At 43.0% G+C, this 18,651-nt stretch overlaps 1 protein-coding gene across 2 annotated transcripts in view; it reads right to left on the reverse strand.

The window, feature by feature from the left end:
• LOC311032093 (copine-8) overlaps positions 1-12,748 on the reverse strand; it is a 60,290-nt gene extending 47,542 nt beyond the window's left edge. Inside the window, exon 1 of one of the 2 annotated variants that reach the window (XM_084038724.1) lies at positions 12,543-12,748. In XM_084038724.1, coding sequence (XP_083894850.1) covers positions 12,543-12,640 — 98 coding nt within the window. In that variant the 5' untranslated portion in view covers positions 12,641-12,748. The remainder of the gene's footprint in view (positions 1-12,542) is intronic. The other variant, XM_084038725.1, reaches the window with a different exon arrangement.
• Positions 12,749-18,651: the final 5,903 nt, after the last annotated feature.

The raw sequence follows: 18,651 nt of genomic DNA on the forward strand, positions 1-18,651 counted from the left end.
AGGTGAGCTTGACGAGTTTGATCTCCTCAAATGATTGCAGAACAAATGAGGCGTGCGTGCGTGCATGGCAGTGGTCATATTAGCGAAGCTGCTGGCTAGCGGCTGACAAAGTGTATTAAATATGCTCCAGTTTGACCATGTGGGCTCGTTGGTTTTGCCGTTACACAGATGAGCTTCTCATCTACTTAGTTGAAAGTAACTCCAATAATAGACACACATAAATGAGCTAACTAGAATGCGAGCTGACTATGCTGACCTCAGATCTGATCAAAGCGCCTCGCCTCCTCCTCCTCCTCCTCCTCCTCCCTTGGGGGCAAACTACAACCAGTACAGTTCCCATGCCAGGCCTCTGACGCATCGCCTCTGACATCTGTCAATCACAGCAACGGGAAGGGAAATCTGACACCAGATGGGCAGGAAACACACACACACACACACACACGCTCCGTTATGCTCATTTGCTTTCTGAATCTCCGTCAGACAGAGTTAATAAAAGAGGGGAAAGGAGGCACAAAAAGAATGAAAAATGGGGACAAAAGACGAGACAGGGAGACGGTGAGGCGGCGTCTTTAACCGATACGACAACTCTGTAATTATGTCAAATGCCTGGGAGACAGAAGACACACCTCTGTGCGTTTCGCTCGTCGGGGGGGGGGATGAGAGCCACAGGATGGAATGGGGATGGTAACCATGGCAACTACTGACAGCCAATTGGGGCCACTTGACTGACTTGAGTGACAGCTGTGCGTGTTTTCCACCTGACTCGACAAGCGGGGATTCCATCGGTGCGGCGGCGTTTGTGGTGATCACCTTCTCACCTCTCGCTCCTCTGGAGGGTTTCGGTTCCTTTCACCTCCTTAACCACTTTCCCCCCTTCCTCTCTCTCAGCCTCCCTCTAATGAGTATAGAGGCTGTGGCTCATGCCACTTATTTCCTCCATTATGAACCCAGTTAGATTTAATGTTGTAATAGCCGGTATAATTAATCGCTATTGTAAAGGAAAGCCTGATCTCATTAAATGATTTAAGACGTCATCATCTCGCATTCAATGTGAACATTCATTTCTTTTATAGTGTTTAAGAGTCACTTTAAAAAAAAATTATATTCCTTCCACTTTCCCTCTGTCTCTCTTTGTCGTTGTTTTTGATTCATTCAGAAGTTATGGTTTGTTTCCCAGAAATAAGGTTATACTGTATGACGTTTTTGTCCTTAAAAAAAAGAATACTTCACCCACAAATGACCATTTGTATATCAATTATTCATTGTTTGTTACCTTGTATTCTTCAAGGAAACTGCAGCAGCAAAACTATATGAAAACCTGACTCATGCTGCATAATCCACATTTCCCAAATACATACACCTACTTTATTGTCTGTGCCGACATGTCTGTGTGAATGCGAAAACTGATCTGCCAGTCATGGCCGATCGGCTGAAAACCAGCCACCCATTGATCGGTGCATCTCTCATTTAACTCCATTTGACATTTTCAGAAGAAAAGTAATTATTAAGCTAGTGGTTCGCAGCCACTTTGGCCTGTGCTCCCCTGATAAAAGGCCACCTTTCACATCTCTGTGAGTTGTTAGCATATTCACTAAAATTATTTGCCCTCTAGACCTCGAAAATTGCTTCATTTAAATAACGGTTTAAGGCCAAAAGGCAGTCACTCTGTTCAGTTTTTCACGGAAAAAAATCAAACCTTAAGGGAAAGTTTAAAAAAAATGAATACAAAGCAGTTTTTTTCTTCTTTCACGGTGACATAGGGCTGTGCGATATGGCCAAAACCTGCTAGCATAGCATGTTCTTTACATACAATGCACAACATTACTCTGTATGAGTAAAGTGATGCTTGTTCTGGGGAATCTTGGCAAACTCCCAATCCACACAAATGCCACGTAACGATCGACGCTGCCTTGATTTACCTGAAATGACCTAGAGTTAAGTATTCTGTTGAATGCATGCCAATAACATCAAAGCTGATTTCATCATGCTTCATCAATGTTGCTGTCCAGCTTAATGTAGCTACGCTTCATCATTATCATCGACTGACATTTATTCTAATGGCTGGTTTCCGTCCGAAGATTTAATCCCATGTTTTCATGACACAGATATGCATCACTCCGCCGTGGTATTTCTGCTCTTTTGGTCCTCCTCCCCGAGCCCGATGCATGCTGTGCCGTCTATTCATCACATTTGTTCTGCTTCACCTCTGCTCCCTCAAACCTCCTCCGTCTCCGCTTGAGCCTCACATTTCTTTATCGCCGCAGTCTTCTTTACTTCCAAGACTCCTGATCCGTCTCTCTTCTCGGGGGAGAAGGGGTTTTCTCGACGAGAGCCCAGAGCATTAATTCCTGTTTTCTGTTTGGCTTCTTCTTCTTCTTCCCCTCCTCACTCTCCCTATCCGTCTGTTTCTCCCTCAGTTTGACCGTGACCTGAATAGACTCGGCGGAGGCTACACCATCTCACTGAACTAGATACATTTACAGACGTGTAGAAACACGCGGAGCAAACCGGTGCACCCTCTAATGATTTTCCAGTTCAGCTACCCGGGAACGTCCGCCGCATCACAAATACACACGCAAACAAATGCTGCTACACAATGTTTGAGACAACGGCAGGTGGAAAACAGAGAGAATCTCTTGCTGTGGTGACTAATCTGAACTTTAGAGTCGTCAGCAAAGATAAAGGAGGAAGACACGCTGAGTGAGATGGAATTCCCTACACAATTTAAATACACACACATCCAGTGTATTGTTAGTAATAATAACAAGTAATAATCATTTTAAATCCAAGAGACCTATTACACAAAAGGGTGGGGAGGGCGGGGGTGTCATGGAAACAATTACTGACATTGCTTCTCTTCAGGACGCAAACAAACCTGCTGCTGTTGCTCTGAATGGGAGCAAATATCATATGGAAAATAATGTGTAGGATAAAAGCAGCAGGGCTGCAGGCTGGAGTGTGAAGTACAAGCAACCACCGAGAGCCCTCCCTTTAAATGTTAATACCGACAGTACTGTTAAAAGGAGCTAATACACATCATAGCCTTATAAAGATCATTTTATTCTTCTTATCACTAAAAACAATGCTTTTCTGCTGATATCTTGAAAACCCTTGAACTCGTGTCCTTTTTCAAGCCACATTTTAGACCTTCTGGATTTTCAACATCCAGTTTGTATCAAAAGGTATTGGTTTGCATTAACATTTAAATAGAGTTACTGTTCAAATGGCCTTTCATGCACTTCTCTGTATCACATGCGACACAGCAGGACTCTTCGCTGAGTGTGTGTGTGTGTCTGTGTGCGTGTGTGTGCGTGTGAGCTTAGCAACAGACCTGGAATATTCTTAGAAACATGTGGAGCGAGAGGAGACGACTGGGCATGCTCAGACGCTCTCAACAGGTCGCCGAGTACAATGCTACAGGTACCTGCATCTCTTCTGTTGCTTCTTTGGCATCTTTCTCTGTTTCTATTCATCTCTTCTTTGCCTCTGCATTTTTTTCCTGATCCATCAAATTCACTATTGATGACCATTTGTTGCAGAGCATAAAGAAAAGCACATGCTTACACGATCTGTCTCACACACACACACACACACACACACACACACACACACACACACACACACACACACACACACACACACACACACACACACACACACACACACACACACACACACACACACACACACACACACACACACACACACACACACTGAAGGGGAGCATCAGCAGCTTGTATTCTCTCTCTGCTGCTCTAAGAGGGCTGCCCTAATTCTTCTTGACAAGGGCTGGGAGAGCCAAGAGAACATCTCAGCACACACACAACACACACACACACACACACACACACAGCACACACACACAATATGCCACGCCACTATCCATTTAATACAGACTTGTGCAACAAAATACACAACGCACGGCCACACATCTGTGCAAGTGGCATTTTACCTTAATTGCCTTTGTCACCGCTTTCACTGCAATTTATTCACCTATAGTTCCCCACATCAACACACGTCACTTGCCTTCGTATGCCATGCATGTTTTTATAATGTATACCCAGTCATACATAATATTCCTATAGTATAATGTCAGTGTCAAGGCGTAGTAAATGGGATAATACTTGTCAAGCAGCTAAATCGTGCTAATAAGCCGCGCTCGGGCGTAAAAATAACTTGCGATTGTGTCTGTGCGGAGAGTTGTGTTACAGAATGACCGACAGCGTGAGTGTGTCAGCGCGCCGGCGTGTTTGTGTCGATGAGGCCACCATAGGCGACAACGGGGCACGAGGAAAAAGGGAGGGAGGAAGATGGATGTAGTTCACTCTGACTCCCCGCCACACAGCATCAACCTCCATATTTGTATTTATCCTCCGTTGGACATGCTGTTGACTTTCATGCAATGTTTTCATCAGGACGGCGAGTGTTTGTTTGTGCATGGCGGAGAAACACAGGGACTTGCTTGGATGTGCAGGCGGAGGCCAGGGGCTCCTACATGAGAGAGAAAGGGGGAGACAAGACAGACAGGGAGGCGGCATCCCTGGAGGAATTCAAACAGCCTGTGTGCTATGTGACCGGGATGGAGATGACTTCATTAGGCCAGCCAGTTTCTCTCCCACCCCCCCTCTGCATCTGTCTCTCTCTGGCTGTAAATAGGGCTGTGAGGGTGATTTACTGTATGTCAAGTTGTCTCACTTGTCAAACTGTTTAAATCTGTGTCACAATCTGAGAGCTGGGCATCCGGCACTTCCTTTTGTACAAAAAACACAGATATGATCTATAACCAGACAAACAAAATGTAAAAAGAAATCTACTGGGGCTCTCGGAATTCATACCAGATGTTTTGATTTATTTTATTTTGGCTTTATGTCCCACGGGAGGCAATCTGCATCACAGGGAAAATCAAATGTCAGAGCATCAAATGTGATTGTATTTTGGGGTTTGTCTCGCTTGTGCTGAAAATGTCATCGACTGACTGACGGGAGGCAAGGCAGCACAATATCCGTATATATGTATGTGTGTGTGTGTTGCAGTTCTGAATTGCAATCTCATCTGTTGCACCGCTAATTCAGGAGAAAAATCAACTCGAGTAATCTTTTCAGGATCAGCATGTGAAAAGGAATGGAAAAAGCATTGTTAGTTTCTGATTAGCAGCCATCAGGGTTCAGGTTAGCCTGCCTTTGAGTGGCTGATGTAGAAGGAGAGTATATGTGTGTGTGTCCTTGAGTCCATGTTTTATCACCTGCATTTTAAAATAACACCAAGGCCGTCTCACCTTGAGAGGAAGGTCAACGAGTACACCTATTAGCCCCCCACTTAATGTTTCTGCATGTAGTAGTAGGGTGGTACACGCCGTGGTGTATGAATGTCCTTGACCTTTGCCAATGACCGTCAGATCTTCAAGCCATTTTCTCACTGCAGCTATATACAGCTTGATGCATGGAGGGCAGGCATTGTATCACTGAGTATGCTTACAGTGCGATTTAAAAACACACATGTGACGCAGTGCACATAGGGTGGAGAAAAGCATCCGCTATTGAGGGAATAACAGAAGCAAGGAGGTCGATAGTAATTTTGTCCAACTGCATAAATCTAAACGGACAAACCTGATTACAGAACACACACAAAAACTCTCACAGATGCACAAAAACGCACTCGGATAGCAGCCAAAAAACACACTGGAGCCTCGATCAGAAGCCGAGGGGGAAGTAAGACAGTCAAGAAGACAAGGGCATCAATATGTGGCAGCTCAGAAAAGCATCTTTTTTTCTCTCAACATATAGCTGCTTTGTCTCGCTGATTGCCTGCACCGCCGTGTTCTCATCCAAAATCATTTGTGCTCCCCGCTGCTCAGAACCGCACGTAAACAGACAGGAAAAGTTACCGGCCGCCGTGTCATCACGCACGCCCGCACACGTTCCTTTTGTGCTTTTGGCTGGCATTGAACAGGCGCACAGCAGGTGACCCTATCTTCCCTTCAAAGTGATGGTTGTCAGCGGCGTCTTCGGCAAAGAGGACCATTATGCGGCTCGTATGGGGCCAAGAAGGTCAACGCAATCACTTCCCATAGACGGAGTTTGAGTGAGCGACCTGAAAATAGATACGGGTCGTTTCGTGACCCGTGATGTTAAGGGGTATAGGTTACAAGGTACAAGGTAAGGGATTGGCCCCTAAAACCAGGAGCAAAATATGAGGCTGTGTGGTGAATGAATTTTTTTTGTTTTTTGTAGTTGCTCAACAAGAGGAATGGCAAAAATCAATACACTCAATGCTGTGAAGACAGAAGAGGCTGATGGATACAATCAAGACCATGTGATGTCAGCAAGGAGTCACATCATTAACTCATCTCTCATCTCAAATAATACTTTGACACTAAATACTTTGCTGCTCAATGATAAATCATAGCTACTGTTAAAAAAAAGCACAACACTGCATGCAAACACATAACTTAAAAACTGAACATCTATAATCCTTCCTATGAGGGGATCATTTCTCAAGATGACTATTTTCTTAATTACAGCAATGGCCCGGAGTCCAAATCAATTCTGAAATGTCAAGCGTTTCCTTTAATCTCGTCTCAATGGTCCCAAAGTGTGCATCTGTTTTTCCACATTTAGCCAACTTACTCGTCATCCTTTTCTTGGCTGTGGCCCAATAACCTGAAGCGTCTTCCCTCTATCATCTTTCCACAGTGAGAATAAATCACTGTTTGCATATTGGCATGTTCATTTTGTAAACTAAAATATGCGTCCTGGCCAGGGTGTACCCTGCCTTCGCCCAATACCAGCTGGGATCAGCTCAGATATTCACTTCAGGTAAAAGGTATCAATGACAACAACAAGAAGGTGATATTCTCGCTAAACTACACTGACATCTTCATAAATCTGATGACTAAATGTCGACACTTCTCATCGACTAATACTTCAGTTCCAACAGTTAAGCCAACTAAAACGGATGAGGTTGAGACCGAGGACATTTGGCACGGGACTAAGACTAAATAAAACATTGTATTTAGGATGTGGTCATGTTTTCTCTCCAACTTCCTTGAACAATGAATACATTAACTTTGCTGGAAAGACAAAAGACAGCAGCCAAACAGGAAAATCAATATGTTTTTCTTAATCTTAAAGATTGGACTTTGGACTGGAATATAACAGTTCAGTGGTCCATTTTGTCTGCACTACTTCGTCACTCAATAAAGATTGTAATGATGTTTGTTTAGACTTCAGTCTGAGCCAAAGTTTTTACAATTTATCATTATATTACTAGACTTATGTCTGACTTTGTGTCTAAAAGCCTAATATCATGGTGGACTTTCTCCTACAATGAGCCCCCAGTTGTTCCTACCATGCTGGAACAACTGTGTAAACAGCAAATTCCTCTGACACCCAAGGCTATTTACCACAAGCACAATGTGGAACATGGGGAAATACCCATAAGTAGTAAATCAATTGAATTGGGCAAAGGCGTGTTAACTTCAATAAAACACCCACAGCCACAGAAATGCAAACAGTCACACACACCACAACGTAAGACTGGTTGTGTAAGCAACACAACTGAATACTCATCTTACCTCCTTCTCTTCAAAAATGTCAATATTGGTTGTCTGCAGAGAACTGCTGCTTCTTTGCTCTTCTTTGCGTTCACCTGGCTTGCATCGCAGGTGTTAAACATTACCTGATTAAGCGGCCAGCGTCGAAGACAGCTGGGTTTCCAAAGCCGAGTTTTCTCTCCATCTCAACATCATGAATTACTCATCAGGCGTGTTTATATAGATTTTGTGAAACTACTGGTGGTAGGAGATCAGAAGCAATCACTAAAAGTGTGTTCATGTGCTCTTAGTAGTTGGTAAAATGAAGGATCGGAGGAATAACAGAGGGGAACATGGTGTTACTTGTGCTACAGTTTCTTCTCAATGGGAGTCTTTCAAATTGTCAGCACCAGCCTGCCAACACACGCCGACAACCATGCTGCCAAAAATGGACCCGCTCAATATCGAGACAAAGGCCAGGTTTTCCACCAGGAGGAAGAACAAAAAAACCTCTTCATGACGAGCATATGTTTACCTCCCGCTCCGTGTGGGAAGCCTCAATTCACTCAGCGATCCAGAGTCTGTGTGAGACTTTAGATTGGTTCCACTGGCGAGTCAACTCTCACCTGTGGCTTCCCAGAGGCAGCGTTTAAGTAATAGATACATGATCCTGAAAACAGCTCTGCTGCACTGTAGATTTGTCCTCGAGTAAACCAGTCACCTTGTAATGTACTTGCATCAAATAAACTGCAATCAATGAGGGGAAAAACATGAAGTTGACCCAAGCCTAAACTCCTCTTATGTAATGGCCATTTTAACTCATATGTGGCGTGACAAGAAATACCTAAAAGCCGCAGGACTACTCGTGGTTTGAAGCTGATACGATGACACATTTTTTGAGTGAATCCATTAGGATCACAGCAGTCGCGTGTCCCAGCCTTCGGGCCTGCACAAATATGACCTCGTTTTTCAAATTTGGCCTCTTTTCATTTTTGCAAAAACCAGGCTTTACTGAAACGAATCAGGTACCGATTTTATGGACATGAACTCAGCGGGGGAAAGTGTTTTGGAAATGTGATGATTAGCGGTTATTAACCAATTATTTTACTACAGGTTGCAAGAAGACAAACATGCAGGAGGAAGCCAGCCATAACCATAAAACAAAGAGCAGCTTGCTCCAATATATTGTGGCAACATCGGATGCTGGAAAGATGATTTTTTTTTTCCTTTTCTTTTTCCATCGCTCCACAGAAGGTAGACAGAGGAGTAGGAGGGGGTTATTACTGTCAACGGTTACGATGTTTGCTGACAGTGCTGAGATGCATTGCAAGACAAGCAGAGAGAAGAGAGTCAGAGATAGATGTGGCGAGCAGTCTGAGACTGAGGGGGGGAACTGTTTCAGCCCTATCTTTTTTAAATCTCTTGGTGCATTCCTCAGGGGCTGCAAGCTTGTTTGCTGTGCAAGTGTTGTTTCACGCTCTTCTATCAAGCTGGTAGGTAAAAGACTTATACACACAAACACCTTTTTAATCCAGGGTTGGGGAATTAGCAACCAGTCAAGTGCTGGTAAGATATGCAAGTGGTTGCCAGATTCGAGTGACTCAGTTACCAGTCAAGAAAAAAAATCTATTGAGTGGCTGGTACATTTTGAAATCCACCAGCTGGTGGACATAAAAGTGAATTTCCAAAAAGACTACTTTGATCAAATGGGGCATTGGGGCAACTTTCTTTTGGATACAAATATACCGAGTGATACCCGAGTTTCAGAAAAGATGATCTAAAAATGTCTTCACCCCTTACTTTTGAGATTCTAAAGCCGTTAATGAAGATGTTCCTCTACAATCTATCAAAGAAATGCAATCCAAAAATTGGCAATTGCATTCACATATGATTAAATATCTCATTAATGACTGAGTACACCAGACCACATGATGATGCACATGCAAATTTGACCGGTACTCTAACCAGCCAGCCATCCCTACTCTCACAGACAATAGGAAAAACACACTAAAGCAAACATGAAATTGCAGCAAACTGCACACATAGTCACCCAAGAAGTATAATAACTGGAGAAGGCAGCAGCCCCAGTGTGCCGAGTGAATCAATACACATAGCGGTAATTTCAGACCGACCCTACAAAGTTCCTTAAAAATGCCCAGAAGTATTCTAAGCATGTCACTCATTTGAAGAATGAGCAGTATTGCCGCGTGCCCCGATCGATGAGATAATGGAATATTTTGGACTTGCCGTTCACAGCAGAGCCGGGCGGTAAGTGCATCAGGGAGTAATTTATTCTCCTGTGACCGTTTTTCCAAGTGAGGAATGGGTCCTTGTGTACCGCCACTCACATGTAGCCCTGCAGTATGTGTGAACATGCTTTCATGCATGTGTGCTTTTGTGTACGGCGCAGCGGGCAAAGTCTACGCGCCGCATCGATCCCAGCTGATACCTCAGGCTCTGCGATCGATCAGCAAAATGTCTCCAGCTCACAGTCTTAGCCGAGCTCTTACTTCATATCCCCACGGCGTCAGAGCATTATGTGAATTAGCTGGAGATGCGGGCTAAAAGCTGGGGATCTGTCAATATTTCTGCAAGGGTTATGGCACCACCGACTTTACAACAATTAGCTACTTCAAATGAGAGCATCTGCTCCCTCTAATGCTTTCTTCTTCATCTCTTCTCCCTCACTGGAAGAGAAAGATCCATTTCCAAGCCAATCCATGTCTTAAAAACAGCTTAATATACAAGAATATAAAATCAAAAGTGAAAGTAAAAGACGATCATGTCACTTGTCAACACATTACCTGTTTCAGTTGATCCTGAAACAGGTGTCAACATCTTGAAACCAGGATGTACATTCCAGACAGTTTCATGAACGTTGATTTGCATTGGAAATAAAACAAACTGCAGACTTCTGCACTCATTTTCATAAGATACAACTCGGCTAAATGCTCTGATCACATAGAAACTTTCTTTTCTTGTTCTCATCAGTCATTCATCAATAATGCATGACGGTGACTATCACTGCAGCCACATTACACATATAATCAAAATTGTCAGACCGATTCATATTTCTCTCGCTTATTGTCTCCGCTGTGAAATTTCTCACTCTAACACCCCCTACACACACACACACACACAGAGGGAAACTTTAAAAAAGTAGTAACCATGGTGATATTGTACACTGCCCTTTGTATCCACTCAAAAACGTGCACAAACACACAACGTATATGTTATAAGCTCACACAAACATGTATGCATGCACACCCACTGGGCCGTAACCATGGCATCCCCGCTCTACCTCAGGTTGGAGGCCACCAAAACACACTTCCCTCCCCCTGGAATGGGGAGTCGGGTGACTCAGACATTAGCAAACTCTACCCGACATGTTCATATATTCTGCTGGAAGAATATATATACAACATTGTCTCTCTGTTATTAAGAAGATGTTACAAAAAAAAAAAAACCTTGACCCTTACAGTAACAGTATCTGAGGGACTCAGGCATGGTTGGAGACCAACTGTCCACTCCTCTAGGATTAGTAAGGCAACATCACATGAAGTTTAATCTTTAAATTAATTATGATCAGCATTTTTATAGTTATCAGTGTTGGTAAAATGCTATACTTTGGCTCTGATGCAGCCGCACTCACTACTCTCACCCTTATTTTAACTTATTAGACGACTATAAAACTTCAGGGAACTATTCTGTGAATTAAACATATATGCTTTAAGGAATTTCAACAAAGAAAGTGTTAACAGTTTGTTAATTTGTACACAGTTTCACACTATTTTTTGCTTTTTACTGCAGACAAATATTGGTTTCAAATATCGGTTATCCATTTCCTAGATCCAACATCAGTCGACCCCTTCAAATCTGGGCAATCAACATATGTCACAGTGCCAAAAATAAACCGTATCATCCATGTAATGAGGTGACCTAGAGTCAGAACACTGACATGCAATGTATGGCTTTTAATTGGACAGCACTCTCGTTAAACCGTTGCTGGAAATCGATAGGGTAGGTGGATTTCATGTAGCATGTTAAAAGTCAATTCCCACTTAACAAACTTGCAAGAGACAACATCTTCTGTTTCAAAATTGAGTTAATTGCATTTTAAGTAGCTGTGCAAACCCCCCCTGGGAAGGGGACATGTTTTTTGATTCAAGAGATTTGATTAACTGCAAGGCAAAGACACATATCATCACATAGACAGGTCATCAATAGAGAGGAACGCCTCTTTTCTGTGAAGCTTACAATGCAGCTTCTTCTTCTTACATATGTATTAAAACAGGGGGAGGTCCTCGGAAAGCGAGGCTGCCCCGTGAAGCTCACAGTCTGTGGGTCAAATAAACCACAGTCACCCTGCTTGCTTCCAGAGAGGAAAATTACAGAGAAATTCCTTCATTTATTTTTTAAAGACACAGCAGCCTCGCCACCTGCTTTCCCTGTCACTGAAATAACAATAACACTGATGAAACGCCTCAATTATTACTAATAATGGTATGAATCAAACAGTTTATTTCATATCAAGTACTTTAACCTCTATATTAGCCCCTATAGTGTACTTTTTGTAGTAGCGCTGTACGTTGACGCTAAACTGTTGACGTTTAACGTCGCAGGTATTTAAAAGTTAGTTTTTTTTAACGTTACATAATTCACACAGCGTTCACACGCCACACACGCGCTTGTCGTACCAGCTAAATGTGTGTTTTCCCTCATTAAATAGTTCGTTTAAAGTGGAGTAAAAGTGACAAACTGCCGCTAATTAAGCTAGCGATGCTAACAGCCCGTGACGCGTAGGTCCGCGAGCGACGCCAGTTAACTCGCCGCGAACAGCGTAAAAGTAAAAGTGACATTTTTGGTTTGTTTGGTTGGAAAGTGAAGTTGGGACGGAGTTGGGAGCGCAGGTGACTTCCAGCGGCTCGGTGTTTTTCCGTCGCCTATACCCCTCCTCCTCGTCCTCTGTCCGCGGGAGCAGAAAGCAGGTTAACAGGCGCATTCCTCTTACCTGCAGGACACTGTGATTTCAACTTTGGTGGCAGGAATGGACGCGTTGAGCGGGTCGAAGTCTCCTATCGACGCCATGTTTAGGTAAGTGTTGTCCATCCTGTCACATTAAAACAAAAACAAAAAAACAAAAACAAAAAATGTTCCTTTTCCTTTTCCCTTTCGTGGTCCAGCCCCCTTTTTTTCTCCTGTACGTGAGCGGCGTTGAGGAGGAGGAGGAGAGCGAGGAGGAACTGTGTGCGCGCCTCCTCGGCGAGAAGTGGAGCAAAGGTGCCACGGAGAGAGAGAGAGAGAGAGAGAGGGAGGCTGGGAGATGTGATGTCACTTCTCTCCTTCTCCCTTTCTCCTCCTCTCTGTGTGTGTGACCGTTTCTCCCTTTTCCCTCCCCATCAATGCGCCTTTCTCCCATCTCCTCCCCTCCCTCCCCTCTTTTTTTCTGTCTGACTCTCCACTCTTTCAATTCAGTTCAGCTGACTTCTGCTCAGCTGAATTTAAAATCCAGAGCTCCACATTCGCTGGCATGGAAGCAATGACAATGTCACAATCATGGAGAACATAGAAGGAATGTGTCACGGGAAGTCTTTTTTTCCTTTCTGTGTGTGTGTGTGTGTGTGTGTGTGTGTGTGTGTGTGTGTGTTTCACCCTGCCCTCAATGCTCACATTCATATCAGTTCAATTCACTATATAATTCACTTCAATTCAAAGACCCCTCGCCCCCACACCCTGATGATGTCATCGGGGTTATTTCAGCATGGTGACCTTAGTGACACAAACAGCATAAATTACGTTGTTTAGGGGCCAGAAGGGTCAAACATAAGATGCTATTGATTTATGGGAAATGTAGGATCAAGTGTTGCACGAGGCAAACTGGATATTTATGCCTCTGCTGTTCGATTTGACTTATTTTTTGTCTCGATCTGACTCTCGTTAGTCCCCCAGGTTTACGGAAGGAGAATACTAAACGTAAGGACTTAAGATTTTGACCCTCTACAAATGACCAAAAACCAGAGTAGTTGGCCATCTTTCCTGGTCTCAGGAGTCTGAGAGGAGATGATTATTAACATTATTAATGCTATTATTATTAATGCTTGCAGGAAGGCTAATAAGTCTGTATGCCTGTGCTATGAGGATAAGCATGTGACTTAATTAACTGAAAGGGAGACCCTCCGCTGGCAGGGAACAGAACGGCAGCATGATGAATGTGGAGGGATAAAGGGGAGGGGCATTATGAGGACATTGTGTGTGTGAGAGACCTGCAGTGTGTTTCCATGCAGGTGTGTGTGTGTGTGTGTGTGTGTGTGTGTGGAGACCGTATGTGTTCTGTCTGGACGAGTACAGTTCTTTTAATTTAATTTAAATAAAACTGAAGGAGGATTTTCTACCTCTTCTTAGTGTGTGTGTGTGTGTGTGTGTGTGCGTGTGTGTGTAAGCATTTTGTTTACATCATAGTCATAACCTCTCAAAATGACGCATCTCAGTATTACTCATGTGTGTTTACCGGCGTTCCACATCTCTAAATATAGCCTTACACACACACACACACACACACACACACACACACACACACACACACACACACACACACACACACTCACGCACACACACACACACACACACACACACACACACACACACACACACACACACACACACACACACACACACAGACACACACACAGGGCTGGATGTGTTTTGTATGGTGGCAAAAAAAAACATTCGGTCACCTTTGGGCAAACCCTCCGTCTGGTGTCCATGGGTGGGTGGGGATGGATGCAGGCATATGAACACATGCTGAGACAAACACACACACACACACACACACACACACACACACACACACACACACACACACACACACACACACACACACACACACACACACACACACACACAGAAGGCAGTCAACATCACATCATTGCCTCCTGACTGTATACGCCACACAGCTCAAACCTGGCATGTGTCATAATCATTAAAAAAATGAGGGTTATGAAATGATCAGAAACAAGCTTCCAGTGTGTGAAACTACTACTAAGTTTTGGCGCCTTAGAAATCCAACATATCTAGAAAGAAACTAGAAGTTTGGCACACCTTTGGACAAGAAGTGTAAGAACCAGAAACTATAACATTTAAACACTTTTATCATTTATATTCCAGTCAATTCACTGTAAAACAAAAACATTTAAGTGTTAATAACGGAGAAGTTATTATGCATAAAAGACAAGCGTGTAAATTCAGATGGAAATCTGCAGAAAGATGCAAACACAGGAAACACACACACTTTTCAGTCCACGGCGTAGAAACGTTGATACCCGATGAATCATAATCCGAGCTGCCGAATCCCTGAACATGCATAAAACATGAAGCCATTTGTTGCCAATAAACCCGACGCATAATTATGACCACGACCGTGATTTGGATTGTTCTTATTACAATTACAATTACAACATTACATTATCTTTCATTTGAAAGATAAAGAAATTGTGATTGCAAATCGTTGCTAATAAAATAAAAACAGAAATTTAAGCTGATATCTCATTGCTTTTGAGGTTATTTGAGTTCCGAGAGCATCGAATGAATGTCAATTGGTAATTCATCTAATAGTCGAGGTATTTCAGTGTGGATCAAAGTGGTTGAACAAAAGATCAGCATTGTTTCCTACATTTGAGACTCTGGCATGACATGAAATGATACACTGTTGCCCATAAATCCTGTTTATTCCTATTTAAATGCATCAGTCATCACTTTGGACCAGGTGCAATGAGCGACCAAGTGAAATGAATTCATGCATAACATGTGTTTGGTGCTAAAAAAGACATTTGCAAATGATTCCAACTTCATGGGCGACCCTGTATTATCAACATATGTTCCCTTAGACATTAGAAAAAGGATCCAGGTCTGACTTGTTACAGGACATTTGACAGTAGAGGGATAATAAAAAAAATACTGTTTCTCTCTCAGCTCTCAGCTATAAATTCTCTGTTTCCTGAAGTCCCGGGTCTAATGAAGTCCCAGGTACTAATGTTCTCATTTCCTCGCCACCACACAGGGTTCATCTGGAGAGCTCTCCTGCATTCGATAGTGCCGACCACTTGCCACATAATTGAAACTGACCTGCACTCACACGGCGAGATCTACAGCAGATTACTCAATAGAGTGCTTCCGTTTGTCAATGTGGACTCTACGAGAGCAGGCACTCAACCCTCTCAACACTATTTATTTTTTTAAATCTCGCTGTAAACGCCATCGCTCCTGCATGGTGTTCATCTCCCATAGTCCCTGTGACACCTAGTCAGTTTCCTGGATCTGGGTCACATGGGTTTCGCCACCCCTTTTGGAGGCTTGCAGGCAGGCCCCGTCTATTAGCTGCAATCTGAAGACAGCTTGTGATCGATTCTTTCACCGCATGGTCCCCAAAGTCATGACCACGCCCACTTATAGGAGACAGGAAGTATATGGTGTCAAACCACTGGCGGAGCTTGTAAAACATCGCTGCAGGGATGGATCAGTGCAGGAAATGAGCTCTTCTGCAGACTCAACACGACTTTATTCATCACTTTGATGATATTTTTAAATGCCTGCATGCGTTGCCGAAAAGTAAGTAAAGTGAAACGTTCCATAAAATCGAACTTCTTCCTGCAACCAGACGCGTCGTCCCCTGATGCCTCCCGGTTTAGACTCCAAAACATTTGTTCTGCCCTCTGATTTCATGCTAAGATGCTTTTTACTGGCAGATTAAAAAAAAAAAAATGCCGTTCTTCCCCAATCTGTTTTGCTTGATAACTGAGACCTGCCGAGAGGTTGGTTTCTGTAGCCGCATTAAGAGAGCAAGCGGGGCGGTATCATGGCTCATCAGTTCTGGTCATAAAGCGGCAGCGCTGTGTATTTTTAGCTGGAGGGATTCACTCTGTGGACACTCCAAGATAGGAGGTGAATATTGACCCTGTCCTCCTGATCCTCATTTGCCACTGAGAAAAAAAAAAATGTCTTTAAACTGCCAAATATTTCCCCATACACTTACAGTATCTACTCCCTCTTTCCTTGCTTCTGTTCCTGTCTTCTCCCATGAATTCTCTCTTTGAGTTTGTGTCCATACAGCTGTTAAAGCAATGCAAATGAGCTGTTTAAATGTCTCTAATGCAACAACTGATGGCCAAACAATGATAGTAATATAATCCCAAAAAGATGGTCCAAAGCGTAGCGTACACATAGGGCTATTGTCCAATCAGAGGCCCTTATTCACATATAAATGAATGGTATTGGTTTGAATCCCTCAGATAATACAAAGCACTTGCAGCTGTCCAAATCACATTATCCAGACGGATTTAACTGTGAAACAAGAGCATCCGGTGTAAGCCCCACACACACACACACACACACACCAATCAATGTGTTCACTGAGCAGATTATGGGAGGATATATTATCCAAACTCATCATAGATTACGGCACAATTAAAGTGAAAGTGGAACTCTGGGCCCACGCTCCCTGTCTGAGACGTCATTATCGATTTCTGGTGGAACTTCGGCCGGTACGCTAATGTGCTGAGAATATTATTCTCTTCCTGTATCGTGTTCCGGGAGCTGGTAGGACAGGAAGCTATTAGTGTAATACTTTGAAATGGCATGTAGGTGTTTTCCCAGAATGCAAAAGTGAAAGTGAAACTGTAGAAGTGTCCTTATGTCACATTTTACAACTGATTGGGTATAAAAGGGCGAGATTGTCGACACAGTGTGGTCGATGGGTCGAACAAACACAGGACTTTCACCCAGGAGGCCGCTGTTCATGTCACACGCAAAACTAAAAGTCCCACCAGTCGTTTGATACTGGCTGATTGTGTGAGTCGCATGTGTCATGAGACATGTGACCCACATGAGTCGCTAGTCACATGACACGTTTGTCACTCGTTAGTCACGCAAATCAATTTAGATTCATAAAATGTTGTAAAAATTGGTTTAAAACAATCACAAAAACGAATAGTATAGTTCGAAATAATACATAAAAACCCATGTTAAGGTCTGAGTGTAGTAAGTCCAAAACAGTCATGAAAAGCATGTGATTCATTTTGATTTCGTGTTTTGTTGCCTAAACATGACTTCCTGTGAAGGACGGGAGTTCAAAGCAACCACACCTCTAAAAAAATCCAAACTTTCTCAGTTTCCTGTCAAAAACAGCAACAGTGAAAGAAAGGAAAATAGGTTGAGAGATGCATTGTGGGAGTGTGTTATGTCATCGGAATGCACTTTTTTCAGAAATCGGTTTAAAGTGGGCAACAATAGAAAAGAGTAGAGGTTAAATGCAACAAACACACACACACACACACACACACACACACACACACACAGCGCGAGTCAATGCTCTGCTCCTGCGAGGTCAATTAACATTCTGCTGCTCAGCCACACATTAAATATTGATCCTCCCATCACTGTTCACATTAGTTTGCGTCTTCAGAGGGAGTTTCTTACCCCTTTTCACCTCTGTCCGTCCGTCTGTCTGCCCGTCTGTCTGCACTGCAGTAAATTACAGGATACAGGGTTACCTGCTGTCATAAGTAAAACAGGCAGCAGATAAATGATTTAGTGAGGGCAGAAAAGATTCAGAGATTATGTAAACACTCGTGTTATAACGTCTTATTAGCCTCTTTATTGAAAGTATTCATATAAAAAATGTTTCCATTAACCATCTCATACGATCAGACTGTGTATCATACAGTACTACCACCATGTGGTCGTCACATATTAATACCGGACTGCAAACATAAACACATGATTATGATTCACACACGGGGAAAAGGGAAAAAAGAAAATGAAGACGACACTCGTGAAATAATTTATTGTAAAATGTATTTTCACACTGCGGCTAACATTTCAATCATTTCAAAATGATACACAAGCAGCAGGAAGAAAGAAAATCCAACCCTGTTTTATAAAGACTACGGTATTTACACAAGATTTCAAAATTAGAAACAGCTACAATTAGAAGGATAATTAAGATTTTAAGCATCTGATTCATTATGAATTAGGAGTACTTGCGGCTCATATTTGGGTATGTTTTGTATCGTTTATACAGCAGTTCTAGTGCAAGTCAATGGGACTAAAAACCAGTTTCTGTCACT

This window comes from Eutrigla gurnardus (genome assembly GCF_963514095.1).
Source record: "Eutrigla gurnardus genome assembly, chromosome: 21".
Taxonomy (NCBI): Eukaryota; Metazoa; Chordata; class Actinopteri; order Perciformes; family Triglidae; genus Eutrigla; species Eutrigla gurnardus.